The 15,737-nt window shown below is 49.5% G+C and overlaps 2 protein-coding genes across 2 annotated transcripts; both read left to right on the top strand.

Annotated features, from left to right (window-relative positions):
- The first annotated feature begins 5,449 nt into the window (after positions 1-5,449).
- Positions 5,450-6,400, top strand: LOC140265243 (olfactory receptor 14J1-like). Its single transcript, XM_072361153.1, has one exon. The coding sequence runs from the start codon at positions 5,450-5,452 to the stop codon at positions 6,398-6,400; it is 951 nt and encodes a 316-aa protein (XP_072217254.1).
- Positions 6,401-12,751: 6,351 nt separating this feature from the next.
- On the top strand, positions 12,752-13,702 carry LOC140265242 (olfactory receptor 14J1-like). Its single transcript, XM_072361152.1, has one exon. It carries the CDS (start codon positions 12,752-12,754, stop codon positions 13,700-13,702), a length of 951 nt encoding a protein of 316 aa, XP_072217253.1.
- Positions 13,703-15,737: the final 2,035 nt, after the last annotated feature.

Raw genomic sequence — 15,737 nt, 5'->3', positions numbered from 1 at the left:
GCCAGGCCCTGGCACACTGCAGTCATACGTGCCTTTTGGGGATTACCAGGCCCACAGCAGAACTTCCCCCAGTATTCTACCAGTTTCTCAGGATCCTGCAGTTGCTGGGAGATGAAGTTCCAAAGCCCTGGGGGTGCCCACCACTCCAGGCAGCTGCCCAGACCACCCCACACGCCGTGCCATGCAGAGCCTTCTCACCTTGGGGCAGATCTCTCAGTGATGTTCTTGAATAATTATTTAATCTGAAACATAACCTGGAACGCATTAACGGCACATAGCAATGGGAGCGTGCTGGTTTGGGCCTCCCACGGATAGTCAGAATCCTCAGGAGCTATTGGAACTAGCTCTGGAGCTCCAGGGCAAGAAGTGAGAGTGAGGCTGAGTTACTGCTGGAAGGTGTCTGCCCTTCTTACCTCTATTGCTGGGCTCCCTGAGGGGATAACAAAAAGGGTGTCATTTCTAATCATATTGACAGTATTGCTTCCAAACCTCAAATATGATCGCAGAGGTGAATGTCCTCAGAACTTCACTTTGTCAGCTGCCTATTTTACCATGATATAAACCAAGGTCAAACAGCATAGCAAAATAAACACCTGAATCCAGCCCCCAGAGTTTACAAACAGTGCAGCAGGGAAAACAAGCAGCAAGCAAGGAGCTGTGCAGTGCAGCTTCATGAGAAGACTCAACAAGCTCCACAAATAGGGAAACAATCAGCACCATGGCCAGCAAATTCTCCAACTCCTACAAAGCCCTGTGTTAACTCGCTCTCGACAGATGTGCTGTTATCTCAACCCTTGGAGCCCCACATCGGGCACCAAAATGATGGTGGTTGTTGAACCCAACGTGTGGCTCAGTAGCACACAGTGCTTTGTGCACTGCCCCCTTCCCAGTGGGATGGGGAAGAGAACTGGGGGGGAGAGGTGGGGGTATATACAGCTTGTGAGTTGAAATGAAGCTATTTACTAAGAGAGATGAAAGGAGAGGTGTAATCATTATGAGAATATATATATATATGTATATATATGATATACATATTCTGCGATTCTGTGATTCTGTGATATATCCAGATACATGGTATAGTACGTTCCAACTGATGCACAAGCACATGCTCGGCACCACCAGAGTGATGCCCAGCTGGCCCCTGAGCAGCAGAAGAGAGTGAAATGATCTCCCACCCCTTTCAGTGCTCCTTCTGCTTGCTGTCAGATGGTACGGAACATCCCTTTGGCCACTTTAAGACACATGTCCTCAGTCTGTTCCCTCCCAGTTCCTTGTGCACTCCTTCTGACCATGGCACCGGCTCTGTACAACACTGCTTAGCACCAGCTGTAAACATCTGAGTGTTATCAACGCTGTTTTTCTCCTAGATCGAAAACACTGCACCATAGCAGACAGTCTGAAGAAAACAATTTCATCCCAGCTGTAACTCAGATACCTGCCTGTCCCCCTCCTATTGATCTTCCTGATCAGGAAGAAAGGAACAGAATATACTGGTCTCTATGAGCCCTTTCTATCAGTTCTCAGCTGGCTCCTCCGCCATCCCCAGGCAGAACTCAGTGCACTCTCACAGAGGGCAGCAACCTTTCCTCATCTTCCTTGGCCATCCATCATAAAGGTACTGGAATGGGCTCCCCAAAAAGGTGGTTGAATCGCCATCTTTGGATGTGTTTAAGAGCCGTTTGGATGTGGTACTCAGGGATATGATTTAGCAGAGGTTTGTTGTTGTAGTATTGTTTTGTGGTTGTTTTTTAAGAGATAGGCTACTGGTTAGGCTGCGGTTGGACTTGATGATCTTCAAGGTCTTTTCCAACCTGAGTAATTCTATGATTCTATGATTCTATGATTCTAAAGAGTCCGTACCACATTTGATACAGTCCAGAGGTGGGAACAATCCCACAACATCTTTGTGAGCCAAACCAGACCCGAGGCCTGCACATGCACAGAGATTTTGAGCTCACTGAGTGAATGTTTGTGTTCTTCTCATTAGTGTAGGACTCTTCAGAAAGCATCCCATTCCAGATGCATGATTTGACTTAGTCTGGCTGGGCCTCACATCTACACCATAGTACTGGTGTTCAGAAGGAGGCACACAGGTACGAGACCCATTGTGGGGCTCACACTTGCCCTGCGAGCACTGACATTACCAAGGCATGGCTTCCCTGAAGGTCCTCAGCTGCATTTGCTGGCTGGCTGGGGCTGTGTTGGAGACCCCACGGAAATGCCATTTAAATGTGAGCCCAGAACAAAGAAAGGTGCCACCAGTGAGAGAATGAAGGTGTGTCACAGCTTCCAAGTGCCTTAAGCTCTGGAATTTGCAATAGATGGGGAACAGAGAAAGATCTGTCTCTTCTTCTGGTGAGCTCATCCATTTAGTCAGCTGAATAATGCTGTACTCTCAGGTGCCCATTACTTAAAGATATGTCATTTAGGATGGCCAAAAATACTCCCATGTCCCGTCTGGCCCCCAGCTGATGCTCAGGAAGGAGGTGTCTCTCTCAGATATTGTCTACCACAGCTTACTGGCACTGCTGCACACATCTATGAGCACCACAGGCACATTCTGCCCATCGAGTGTCCGTGTGTGAGCAAGTACCTTCCAGCTGAAGAAAGACCAAGGACTCAGACCAGGGACTCACACAGACAGGCAACCCCTTGTTATCATCTGCTCCAAAGCAAGAGGAGTCCCATTTCCCGTGGCTCTGTAGGGAAGTGAATCTCCTTTCAATCCCAGTGTTTTACATCTGGAGATGAGACACCTGCACTGATTGCCTCTGCTGAATGACAGCTCTTCAAAGGGGAAGTCATACAGAATCACAGAATGACCCGCATTGGAAGGGGACTCAATGATCATGAAGCTCCAACACCCCTGCCTGGCAGGGCCACCAAACTTTTACGTTTACTAGAACATGTTGCCCAGGGCCCCATCCAACTTGGCCTTGAACACCTCCAGGGATGGGGCATCCACAGCCTCCCTGGGCAGCCTGTTCCAGGACCTCTCCACTCTCCTAGTAAAGAACTTCCCCCTAACATCCAACCTAAATCTTCCATCTTTCAACTTAAATTTAAACTTTCAACTTAAATTATCGGCCCTATCAAAGAGTTTACTCCCCTCCTGGTTATAGGTTCCCTTCAGGTACTGAAAGGAAAGGACTTCAGAGGGTCCCTGTCCTTGTCTGCATGTCTTTTTTATCTCCCAGGAGGAGAGTGTTGCTGCAACACTAAGGGACTGTGTTGATTGAACTGCAGACCTGCTAGGCTAACCCCCTATGTTCTGGACATCCAAGCCCAGGGGCATACAGAACAGACAGTGTCTAACGCCGAATGCCAGTTTAATGCTGCGCAACAAAGCCTTATATACCGTGACACGACCACCCCAAGTACCCGTGGCCCATATTTCACACCCATGTGTCCATCTCCTGATGCACGCAGGCGCTGCCCGAAATGCTGCAACCTGCCAGGGCTGGACCCGTGCTGCCTCCCGGTGCTCTGCAGCGATCCACACAAAGAGCTTTCCAGATGAGGCATTTGCACTTCTGCTAGGCAAACATGATCTGTCAACAAACTGATATCGTAAAAGAGTAAATCTCAAATTTAAAGGTCAGGTATGTGGGCCCATAACCAAGTAGGATGTACGGTTATGATAAGGGAAGAACATCCTGCATACTAAAAGGAACGAAGCCGGCCAGAACCAGAATACTTCAATCAAACATGATGGGGTAAAAAGGACAGAGTGAGGAAGTCTTTGAGCCTTTGAAAAGGAAGACATCTGACTTCATCCCCACCATTACTAGAGGAAGACCCCAGCTACAAACAGCACATGTGCCGGAGGGAGGAGCAGAATGTAAATGAGTTCTTGGAAAATAATGAATATGTAGATGAGTTCCAGGAAATTGGTTGATTAAGTCTGAGCTTGGCTTTCAATCTGTAACACTTCTGCTTTCTGGTGTGCAAGGTAGGTGTGATCCCCCTTGCACCCGATACCCAAAAATAGAATACCTGCTTTATAACCTAACTCTGTCTTAGAGAGTTTGATTCCGCAATCCAAAGCCATGCTACTGGTATCTGTCTGTCCACTTGTGAAAAATTCATCAAACATCCAAGTGAGTTTTGCAGAGATGAGCCTGCTGTCTATCAGGAGCTTTCAGCCCTGGAGCCCCAGGGAAATCTCCAGGGGAAGCAGGGAGGAAGAGAAACTCAAATCCTCAGGTGTGATGAGCTGGGCCGGGCTCCTGGGAAACAGGGAGCTGATACAAGTGGGCACTGCTGCAAAGAGACAGCTGTGCCCAGGAACAGCTCTTGTGCACAGCACAGCCTGCAGCTGACAGAAGGAGAGGAGAGAAAGGGAAGAGAGCTTGAAGGATGTGTATGGTATGAGCAGGCTGTGAGTTTGCTTCAGGAACATTGCTCACAGACCATGACACGGTAAGTCTCACTGCAAACCATGCAGCTGCTATTCATAGAGAGTTAACTAAAACTGAGATGTTCCATAGCAGACCTGTCTGCAGGCACTGCATGCTTCTTTACTGTGGAAAAATACTTCTGCTTCAGCTGAGGGTTTCCATGCTGCACTATGAAAGCACAGCCCTGAGGACTGCGTGTTCCAGCACGGCTGCTGGCTGTGCAGCTGGGGCTGCAGGCAGATGACTGGGTCTTTCCTGCAGAGCAGGGTCCCTGCTGTGCCCCAGGGGCTGTGTGCCGGCTATGGGACTCTGCCGCCTGCCAGGCTCAGCACTCAGCCTGCCCGGGGAGCTGCCCAGGGTGCTGCGGGGAGACGTGTGGGGGGAAGGAGCCCCCCGGCAGGGCTTGTGCTGCCACAGCTGCTGCCTGGGGCAGGGGGATCACAGCTCTACTGCACAACAGAATGTTTGTGAGGGCCCATTGCAAGAGGAGAGCCAAGGCAGGGATTTTCCTTTTCCTGTTCTGAGTGAAAACAGAAAGAATTGGAGGCAGAAATCTAAAGGGGCTGTCAACTTTGAACACAGCTCAGAGACTCCCCAGTATTTCTCCAATCAGTTGGCAGTTTTGTGAACAGTCACACAGGTTGTGCTTTCAGCCTCACCTACCTAAAAGGATACAATCAACTTAAGTTATAGTTCTTTTCTGCAGGCATTAATAGTTCACTTGTTCAGCAAACAGGCTGATTTCTCTAAGACAAACTGAAATGCACAGAGGCTGGGGCTGGGGCCTCGAAGAGCAGATGTAGTAAAAAGGAAAATACCCAGGAGGCTGGGATATGATTAGGAAAGGAGAAGCAAATAAGAGCTCCCCAATCTTCTACTCCTTAAGGGATGGTGAAGCTCATGATAGCATATACAAGTTATGGAGTTAAATATTTTTCTAAGGGAAAGGAAAATTTACATAGTATAGCAGGAGGAGTGTGTCTGAGAATGGTCTGGACTTGTCATTATCTTCTGCACTCTGAGCAGGACTCCAAGCCCAGCAACAGCAGATGCCCAACAGCAGCTCCATCAATGAGTTCCTCCTGCTGCCGTTGGCAGACACGCGGCAGCTGCAGCTCCTGCACTTCTGGCTCTTGCTGGGCATCTACCTGGCTGCCCTCCTGGGCAACGGCCTCATCAGCACAGCCGTAGCCTGCGACCAGCGCCTGCACACCCCCATGTACTTCTTCCTGCTCAACCTGGCCCTCCTCGACCTGGGCTGCATCTCCACCACTCTCCCCAAAGCCATGGCCAACACCCTCTGGGACACCAGGGCCATCTCCTACGCAGGATGTGCTGCACAGCTCTTTTTCTTTGCCTTCTTTATCTCAGCAGAGTATTCCCTTCTCACCATCATGTCCTATGACCGCTACGTTGCCATCTGCAAGCCCCTGCACTACGGGACCTTGATGGACAGCAGAGCTTGTGCCACCATGGCAGCAGCTGCCTGGGGCTCTGGGGTTCTCTGTTCCTTGTTGCACACTGCCAGTACGTTTTCACTGCCTCTCTGCCATGGGAATGTTGTGAACCAGTTTTTCTGTGAAGTCCCCCAGATCCTCAAGCTCTCCTGCTCAGGCTCCTACCTCAGGGAAGTTGTGTTGCTCATTTTTAGTGTCAGTTTAGTCTTTGGGTGCTTTGTTTTCATAGTTGTGTCCTATGTGCAGATCTTCATGGCCGTGCTGAGGATGCCCTCTGAGCAGGGATGGCACAAAGCCTTCTCCACATGTCTCCCTCACCTGGCTGTGGTATCCCTCTTTATCAGCACTGCCTTTTTTGCCCTCCTGAAGCCCTTCTCTATTTCCTCCCCATTCATGGACCTGATTTTGGCACTTCTGTACTCAGTGGTTCCTCCAACATTGAACCCTCTCATCTACAGCATGAGGAACCAGGAAGTCAAGGATGCAGTGAGGAAATTGATAACCAAATGTGTTTCATTAGCAGTGATCTGCCCATCTTTTTGAATTCATGGTTTATAATGCTACTTTTTACTGAAGCAAGCTCTCTTTTATTGTTTGTTTGTTTTGAGCTTTTTTATATGTGTAATTTATTTTTATTCTTTTATAAAAAATACTGAAATCTTTTCACTACATAGTCATTACTGAAATCAATTCCTATTCAGCTTGTACCTTTGTTCTGTACTCCAGACACACTGTATAATGAGCCAGGCTCTCTGTGAACCTTAACAGAATAAAGGTCTTGCAGTGACTCCGTCTGTCCTGCTTCTTTTGAGACATTTCTGGAGCTGCTGGGGTCGGATGTTCTCGGAAACCCACAGTCCAGCAGGAAGCACACAGCTGTTCATCAAACTGTGCAGTGGCTTCAGCCTGTAACAGCTGACAGGCCATCCCTGGGCTCCTGGCTGGGGTCTGTGCTTTCAGGCTCATGTCTGTCAGTGTCTCTGAGAGGCCAGCAGCAGCAGCTGGTTTGCACATTGGTTGTCAGGTCCCCTCTTCCTCATTCCCTGTGAGACCCTGCGTTATCATGTCAGACGTTTCCAAGCTTCCTCCAGGGCTTCTTCCTCTTTGTACACAGAGGTGGTCACTGCCTCTAGGAGGGACTGTAGAAGAGGAACTGAGAACAAAGGTCTGATAAAAGTTACCCAGAACTTACAAGAGCCATTCTGCAGCCTGGGCTGGTAGGTAGAAAGCTGCCTCTCATGAGATGACTGACACAAGGAGGTCAGGAGAAGTCTGGAGAACACTAATGGGAGCCTGAGGGGAGGGAAGAGGAGCCTACATACCATGCTCATAACCTTCTGCACCAGCAAAGGTGACCCACAGTTACCACTGCTGGAACCTCACCTCCCTCTGCTCACATCCACTCTTTGGTCTCCAGAAACATTCAGCAAACGTTGGTGAATGTCAGCGCCTGCAATTTTTTCCTCTTGGAGGAATTCAATGGCTCCCCTTTGCTTCGGATGCACTTCCATGTTAGGTGCCATTCTGAAACACGGAACAACATTTAATGGGATGTTGGTGGGAAGGTTCAGACTCTACAGCCACATCTCCAATATCCGCCTCTGATCTTACAGCCCATGTAGTAAAAGAGGAGGCATTACTTTTGAAGCAGCTCTTATCCCTAGAGGTTGGTGGACCTCCCTGTGGCATGGGGCTGGAAACTGGTGATCCTTGGAGTCCCTTCCAGTACAGTCATTCTGTGTTTGATTAATCTCATAAAATATACAATATTGTTAACAGGTAAATAGCAAAACATTTGAATTTCAATTTTATTTTTTTTAACTACAGTAGTGACTTAAAAAATATTATATTTATATCTTATTATTATTATATTATGATATATATATCATAAGTGCATATATTGTTTAAATAACCATCGTACAATCAAAGCACAGGACCCTTGGGTCCGTGCACTGCTAAGAGATACTGAAAGCACTTGAATGCCAAAAACCAAAGCAGAACCTAAATATGGCTACTCCAGTTTTCTATGGCAATGAAGTCTGCTTAAAGGGCAGGTGGGGCTGGAGAGTCTCTCTTTGGATGGCTGCACCCTGTGCCATTCCAGGGGAGAAAAGACAAATTGGCTGCTGGGCAATTACTGGGTCTGCTTCTCAATGACCCACAGGAACTGAAACAGGTGTCATGGTTTTGTAATTTTTGCTGTTGGCATTCCACATCATAAAACCATGTGTAGCACACAGAAGAAGAACTACACATCCCATTTGTCGGTGGATGGGGGGCCCACGGACCTACTGCCCACCCTGTCCCATAGATTGATCTAGATAACTCTGTGACAGGTTTTGGTTGAGAATGCATGCATAAGCATAAGATTTTAACGATAGTTAAAAGTTAGTTAGTAGGGAAGAAAAATAAAAAGGATTTCTTTACGCCAGAGACTGCAAAAGCAGTGCTACGAATCTTTTCACTGAGATGCTGGTGAGGTGCTGGCACAGGCTGCCCAGGAAACACTGTGCATACCCCGTCCTTACCAGTGTTGAAGTTCAGGCTGGGTGGCACCCTGGGCAACCTGACCTAGAGCCTGACCTCACTGTTGGCCGCAGCAGGGGGTTGGAAGTAGGTGATCTTTGAGGCCCTGTCTACTGAAAGGCAGCCACATGGTCTCCCCAGAGCCTTCTGTTCTCCAGGCTCAACTAGCCAAAAGTCTCTCAGTCTCTCTCCAAAGGATACGCTCTTGATGCTGGCCTTACAAGTCATGCTTCTGATGTCCAAGTTATGTGCCCATCACGTGCTAATACTGCTGTGCCAGTCCAGGGGGTCAACAGGAAGGACACAGACACCAACATAAGGGATAGGCTTCTTTTACTGCCCATTACAATAGCATACAAAAAATAAAGCAGTGTCTGTAGTGAAAAGCAGTAAAGGAAATAAGTGAGGCAGTGGGCATAATCATTGCTACGTGAGCTCAGTGATTAAGATACATCACCAGCTGACCCAACACTTTCCCATCACTCAGATCCGCAGTCACTGGGGAGCTCCTTTAGCAATGATGATATGGAGAACCTCTCCCAGCCATGGGGAACTTGCACAGCAATGCATCCATCCCACGGATGAGGCATCCACAGCCACTGTAAGCAGGTCCAGCCTTTATACCGCTGAATAAACCAATCTATGTAGCTGTCTGGGGAAATACCTGGTGCCCTCTTTCTCCTCTTGGCTTTCTCCACAAAGCCTGGCCAGGGTTCAAGGAGGCACAAAAGGACTTGTGCTGTCCATGGTGGTGTACCACAGGCCTCTTTGGCAAGACTTTCTGACCCTCTGCAACATGCTCTATCCAGTACCAAACATGGCAGCAAAGGTCCCCCTCGGTCAGGCCTGCTGTTATGGAAATGCAGCGTGACAACGCACAGGTTCCAGCAGCCCGCGTGATGTCACCTGCACTGGGACTTCCTTTGCCTGTCTCAGGGCCACAGCCAGCAAGGTTTCCTGGCTTTGCACACTAACCAGCCGAAGCCTGCCATGCTGTATGGATGTGGTCCTTCCAGGTAGAAGCTTTGCTGTGTGTGAGCAACTGACTCCATGCTGAAGCACTCAGAGCAGGAGCTCACATGTAGGCAACACCTTGTGCACATCTGAACTGAAGCAGAGGAATCCCAGCTCCTGAGGGTCTGTAGGGAGCTGAATCCCATTTCAGCCCCATGGTTTCCATTTAGGGATGAGACACTTGCACTGCCTCAGCTGGATCACTGCCCAACACAGGGGAAGACCAACCAGGGGAGCAGACTAAACACCCCATGATTCTGGAAGAAATAGTCAGAGACTTACTAGTCCAACTGGACTGTCACAACTGTCCATATGAGATTCACCCGAGAGTGCCAAGGGAACTGGCAGAGGTGACAGCCAAGCTACTTTCCATCATCTATCAGTGCTCTTTGTTGACTGGTGAGGTCCTAAAAGACTGGAGGCTTGTCACTGTGATCCCCATTTGCAAGAAAGGCTGTAAGGAGTATCTGGGGAACGACAGACCCGTTAGTCTGACCTCGGTACCAGGGAAGGTTATGGAGCAGATTGTTTTGAGGAACTTCATGTGGCATGTGCGGGACGACTGGGGGATCAGGGCTAGCCAGCAGGGGTTCATGAAGGGCAGGTCCTGTTGGACCAACCTGATCTGCTTCTATGATCTAGTGACCCATCTGCTGAATGAGGGCAAGCCTATTGATGTGGTCTACCTAGACTTTAGCAAAGCCTTTGACACTGTCTACCACATTATTCTCCTGCAGAAGCTGGCAGCCCGTGGCTTGGATGGGTACACTCTTGGCTGGGTAAGGAGCTGGCTGGAGGGCCGGGCTCAGAGAGTGGTGGTAAATGGAGTTCAATCCAGCTGGCGACCGGTCACGAGTGGTGCTCCCCAGGGGTCGGTGCTGGGACCTGTCCTCTTCAATACCTTTATTGATGACCTGGATGAAGGCATTGAGTGCACCCTCAGTAAGTCTGCAGATTGGCTGGGAGTGTGGATCTGCCTGGGGGTAGCGAGGCCCTACAGAGGGATCTGGACAGGCTGGAGAGCTGGGCTGAAGCCAATGGGATGAGGTTCAACAAGACCAAGTGCCACGTCCTGCACTTGGGCTACAACAACCCCATGCTCTGCCCTCAGACGGTGCTGCTGTTGCAGCCTGTCCGCCCTGCACGAGCTGATGCTCAGGAAGGAGGTGTCTATCTCAGGGATTTCCCACACTGTTTAAGGCAGCTGAAGGATAACTCTGTCATTGGTCCGCGCCGACACAAGTTCCCAAGGGAAAGGTCCTGTTTATCTTAAGGCCCTTTTATCACAAGGTTATCCATTTAGTTGACCAAGGGAAGCCAGTTGATGTTATCCTTGAGCATTTCATTAGAGCATCTGATACTGTTTCTCACAGCACCCTTCTGGGCAGAATGTCCTGCATACAGCTAGACAGAAACAGAACGTGGTGGGTGAGCAGTTGGCCATTAGGTCAGGCCCAAAGGATTATAGTCAATGGGTTCCATCGGGTTGGTAGATGGTCACTATCAGTCATCCCCAGGGCTCCATTTTAGGGCCATTCTCTTTCAAATTTTTGTGGATGACTTGCATGCAGGACTAGAAGACATTTTGAGCAAGTTTGCTGATGATACCACATGAGGAGGTGCTGTTGCCTTCACTGAGGGTGGAGAGGACTTGCAGAGAGATGGAGAACTGGCTCAGAGAACTGGGCATCAAGTATAACAAGTGCCTGATTGTGCACCTGGGTAGGGGCAACCCTGGACATACACACTGACTGGATATGGGACACTGGTCTGACTGAGAAGGACTGGGGGTCCTGTTCAACATCAAATTGAATGTGAGTCAGCAGTGTGCCCAGGCAGCCAGGAAGGCCAATGGTCCCCCGGAGTGCATCAAGCAAGGTATTGCCAGCTGGGTGAGGGAAAGGATTGTCCCTCTCTGCTCTGCATTGCTACAGTCACATCTGGAGCACTGGCTGCAAATTTGGGCACTGTAGAACATAAAGGACATCAAACTATGGGAGGGTGTGCAAAGGAGGGCATTGGAACTGAGAGATCTGAAGTTCAGAGTTACATTGGGATTGACATGTTCAGACTTGACCCTTCTTACCTCCCACATCCTGCAGTGAGACACAGGGCTCACATGAACTTCACAGTGTCCTTGCACCCCATGCAGATCCTGGGATCTTCTGTCCCTGTGTCTTTCATTTGACATCATACAAACCTCCCTCCACTGCCCAGGAAGGGCCCTCAGGCAACATGAGGGACAGGGTCTCCCTGCCAAGGGTCTGGGAATCAGGTCATGGCCTGTCTGCTTCATAAGACAAAGGAGGGATTTCTCAACATCAGAGCCACCATGCCAGTGCCTTTGCCTGCCTGTAGTCATGGCTTCCAGTTATCTGCTCTAACAAGTCCCTAGGGAAACTTGCTTGTTAATGGCCCTCAGTGGACCCATTCATACTCCAAGAAACTGTGTGGGCAGAGAGACAGCTGTGCCCAGGAGCAGCTCTTGTGCACAGCACAGCCTGCAGGTGACAGAAGGAGAGGAGAGATAGGGGAGAGAGCTTACAGGATGTGTACGGTGTGAGTGGGCTGTGAGCCCACAGCAGGAGCATTGCTCACAGACCATGACACGGTAAGTCTCATTGCAGTCTATGTCAGCTGCTTTTCATAGAGGGTTAACCAAATCAGGGACATCCCATAGCAGATCTGGCTGCAGGCTCTGCATGTTACTTTACTGTGTGAAAAGCCTTCAGCTCCAGCTGAGGGCTTCGGTGCTGCAGCTTCAGAGCACAGCCCTGAGAGCTGCGTGTCCCAGCACGGCTGCAGGCTGCGCAGACAGAGCTGCAGGCGGGTGACTGGGACCCGGGGAGCTGCCCAGGACTCTGCAGGGAGATGTGTGGGAAGAAGGAGCCCCCGGCAGGGCTTGTGCTGCCACAGCTGCTGCCTGGGGCAGGGGGATCACAGCTCCACTGCACAACAGAATGTTTGTAATGGTGCTTTGCAAGGGAAGAACCAAGGCAGTGTTTTCTGCAGATATAATTAGTTCACTTCTCCTGTAAGCAGGCTGATTTCTATGAGATGAAGTGCACAGATGCTGGGGCTGGGGTTTCAAAGAGCAGCTTCAGTAAAGACGTAAATATCCAGGAGACTGGGATATGATGAGGAAATGAGAAGAAAGAAAAAGCTCTCCAATATTCTACACTTTAGGAGATGGTGAAACTCAAGAAAATAACTTCAAGTTCTGGAGTTAAATGATCATTTTCCAAAGGAAAAGGAAAACTTATATAGTATAGCAGGAGGAGTGTGTCTGAGAATGGTCTGGATTTGTCATTATCTTCTGCATTCTGAGCAGGACTCCAAGCCCAGCAACAGCAGATGCCCAACAGCAGCTCCATCAGCGAGTTCCTCCTGCTGCCGTTGGCAGACACGCGGCAGCTGCAGCTCCTGCACTTCTGGCTCTTCCTGGGCATCTACCTGGCTGCCCTCCTGGGCAACGGCCTCATCATCACAGCCGTAACCTGCGACCAGCGCCTGCACACCCCCATGTACTTCTTCCTCCTCAACCTGGCTCTCTTCGACCTGGGCTGCATCTCCACCACTCTCCCCAAAGCCATGGCCAACGCCCTCTGGGACACCAGGGCCATCTCCTACGCAGGATGTGCTGCACAGCTCTATTTCTTTCTCTTCTTCCTCTCAGCAGAGTATTCCTTTCTCACCATCATGTCCTATGACCGCTACGTTGCCATCTGCAAGCCCCTGCACTACGGGACCTTAATGGACAGCAGAGCTTGTGCCACCATGGCAGCAGCTGCCTGGGGTGCTGGGGTTCTCAATTCCCTGCTGCACACTGCTAGTATGTTTTCACTGCCTCTCTGCCAAGGGAATGTTGTCAACCAGTTTTTCTGTGAAATCCCCCAGATCCTCAGGCTTGCCTGCTCAGGCTCCTACATCAGGGAAATTGTGTTTCTCATTTTGATTATCAGTTTATGTTTTGGGTGCTTTGTTTTCATAGTTGCGTCCTATGTGCAGATCTTCCTTGCCGTGCTGAGGATGCCATCTGAGCATGGACGGCACAAAGCCTTCTCCACGTGCCTCCCTCACCTGGCCGTTGTCTCCCTGTTTCTCAGCACTGGCTTTTTTGCCTACCTGAAGCCCCCCTCCATCTCCTCTCGATTCATGGACCTGATGGTGTCAGTTCTGTACTCGGTGGTGCCACCAGCTGTGAACCCCCTCATCTACAGCATGAGGAACAGGGAGGTCAAGGATGCAGTGAGGAAAGTGATGACCAAATGTGTTTCAAAAGCAGTGAACTACCCAGCTTTTTGAATTCATGGCTTATAATGCAGCTTTTTACTGAATCAAGCTCTCTTTTATTGTTTGTTTGTTTTGTGCCATTTTATATGTGTAATTTATTCTTATTCTTCTTTTTTTTTTTTTTTTAATATTGTAATGTTTTTCACTAAAACATCATTACTCAAATCTGTTCCTAATGAGGTTATACCTTTGTAGTTTAGCCCAGACATACTGTACATAATCAAAGAATCATAGAATTACACAGGTTGGAAAAGACCTTGAAGATCATCACGTCCAAACGCAGCCTAACCAGTAGCCGATCTCTAAAAACCCTCTGCTAAATCATATCCACATCCAAACAGCTCTTAAACACATCCAGGGATGGCGATTCAACCACCTCCCTGGGGAGCCCATTCCAGTACCTAACCACCCTTTCTGTAAAGAAGTTCTTCCTAATATCCAATTTAAACTTGCCCTGGAGCAACTTGAGGCCATTTACCCTCGTCCTGTCACTTGTCACTAGTGAGAAGAATGAACCAGGCTCCCTGTGAACTGTGAGAGAATAAAGGACATGCAGTGACTCTGTCTGTCATCCTTCTTGTGAGACATTTCTGGAGCTGCTGGGGTCGGATGTTCTCAGAAACCCACAGTCCAGCAGGAAGCACACAGCTGTTCATCAAACTGTGCAGTGGCTTCAGCCTGCAGCAGCTGACAGGCCATCCCTGGGCTCCTGGCTGGGGTCTGTGCTTTCTGACTCACATCTGCCAGTGCCTCTGAGAGGCCAGCAGCAGCAGCTGGTTTGCACGTTGGTTGTCAGGTCCCCTCTTCCTCATTCCCCGTGAGACCCTGCACAGGGCAAGTTCTTGGATATGGGTTATCATGTCAGAAGTTTCCAAGCTTCTTCCAGGGCTTCTTCCATTTTGTACACAGAGGTGGTCACTGCCTCCAGGATGGTTTGTGGAGAGGGAAATACGTCACGGAAGGGATGCTCGCTCTCTCTCTCACTGCCTGGCTGTGGGAGTTGGTGTCCTTCCAAACTGTGGCACCTTCCATTTCAAAGTAGTCTTCTCAGTCTTTGGAATCCTCTCTCTCTCTCTTATTTTACCTGATTTATTCGCCTCAGTTTCAATTTGATTGTATTATATTGTGTTATCTTGCATTCCAATATCATCGTTAGTAAATTAAGTTTTTCCTCCTTAGATAGTTGCTGCTTCTCTGTGTGTTTCCTTGAGCCCAGTTCCCATCTCCCTACCCCTTTTCCCTTCCCCTTCCTCTTTTTGTGGTCAGGGGGCCCATGGGCGCACAACCTTCCCTGTCACGGACATAGATCCATCTAGAGAACTGAGGGAGGTCATTGCTAGGACAGCTTGTGCTTTAAAGCATCAGGTCCTATAGAGAAGGTAATTCTAAAAGCTAGCGTGCCTGTTCTTTTTTACCGAAGTGTTTTCTGAGCAAGGAAAGATTTGAGATGTTGATTTGAGACTGCTGCAATTGAGGCCATTCTTCTGGCTGGGGATTGAGAGTGCCAGGCCCCTGTTGACTGAAGGCAGGCAAAGAAGTGGGGCTTGCTGGAGGAAAAGACAACAGCCAGCCCCAAGGACTCTGAGAGCAGCCTGGGGAAAATTTGCAGGGTGGAGGTTTCTGCACAGAAGTGGCTTTTAGTTCAGGGCAGAGGTGCCAGCCAAGAGCGGTGGGCTGTGCAGATGGTAATGACCATGACAAGCAGCCTTTAGAGGAGGGGCCAGAAAAGGAGAGACTGAGAGGGGGATGTCAAGGACAGAAAGTCGCCTGTCCTGTGATTGATCCCCATCCTGTGCTGGCTTCTGCACTGCTGCCTAACTTTGTTCAACACACTGGAGCCAGAGAGGGCCCTGAGAGTCTGTGCCCAGGTGCTGGGGGCATGCAAGGAGCAAACTGAGCTGGTGGTGAGTAGACATCCCATATATGCCTCATGTCCCCTCACATGATGCAGCAGCATCTCTGGAAAGTAGCCCTGCCCAGCTGGGTTCTGGGTCTTGACTCTCCTGGGCCTCTGGGGAGGTCCCTCTTCCTGCCCTTTTATTTGGTC

Source organism: Excalfactoria chinensis, unplaced genomic scaffold (genome assembly GCF_039878825.1).
Source record: "Excalfactoria chinensis isolate bCotChi1 unplaced genomic scaffold, bCotChi1.hap2 Scaffold_81, whole genome shotgun sequence".
Classification (NCBI taxonomy): domain Eukaryota; kingdom Metazoa; phylum Chordata; class Aves; order Galliformes; family Phasianidae; genus Excalfactoria; species Excalfactoria chinensis.
This window is presented reverse-complemented; position numbering and strand designations above follow the sequence as displayed.

Bases quoted from the DNA above. Each gene is read 5' to 3' on its own strand.
- LOC140265242 (XM_072361152.1), top strand. From the start codon at position 12,752: ATGCCCAACAGCAGCTCCATCAGCGAGTTCCTCCTGCTGCCGTTGGCA.
- LOC140265243 (XM_072361153.1), top strand. From the start codon at position 5,450: ATGCCCAACAGCAGCTCCATCAATGAGTTCCTCCTGCTGCCGTTGGCA.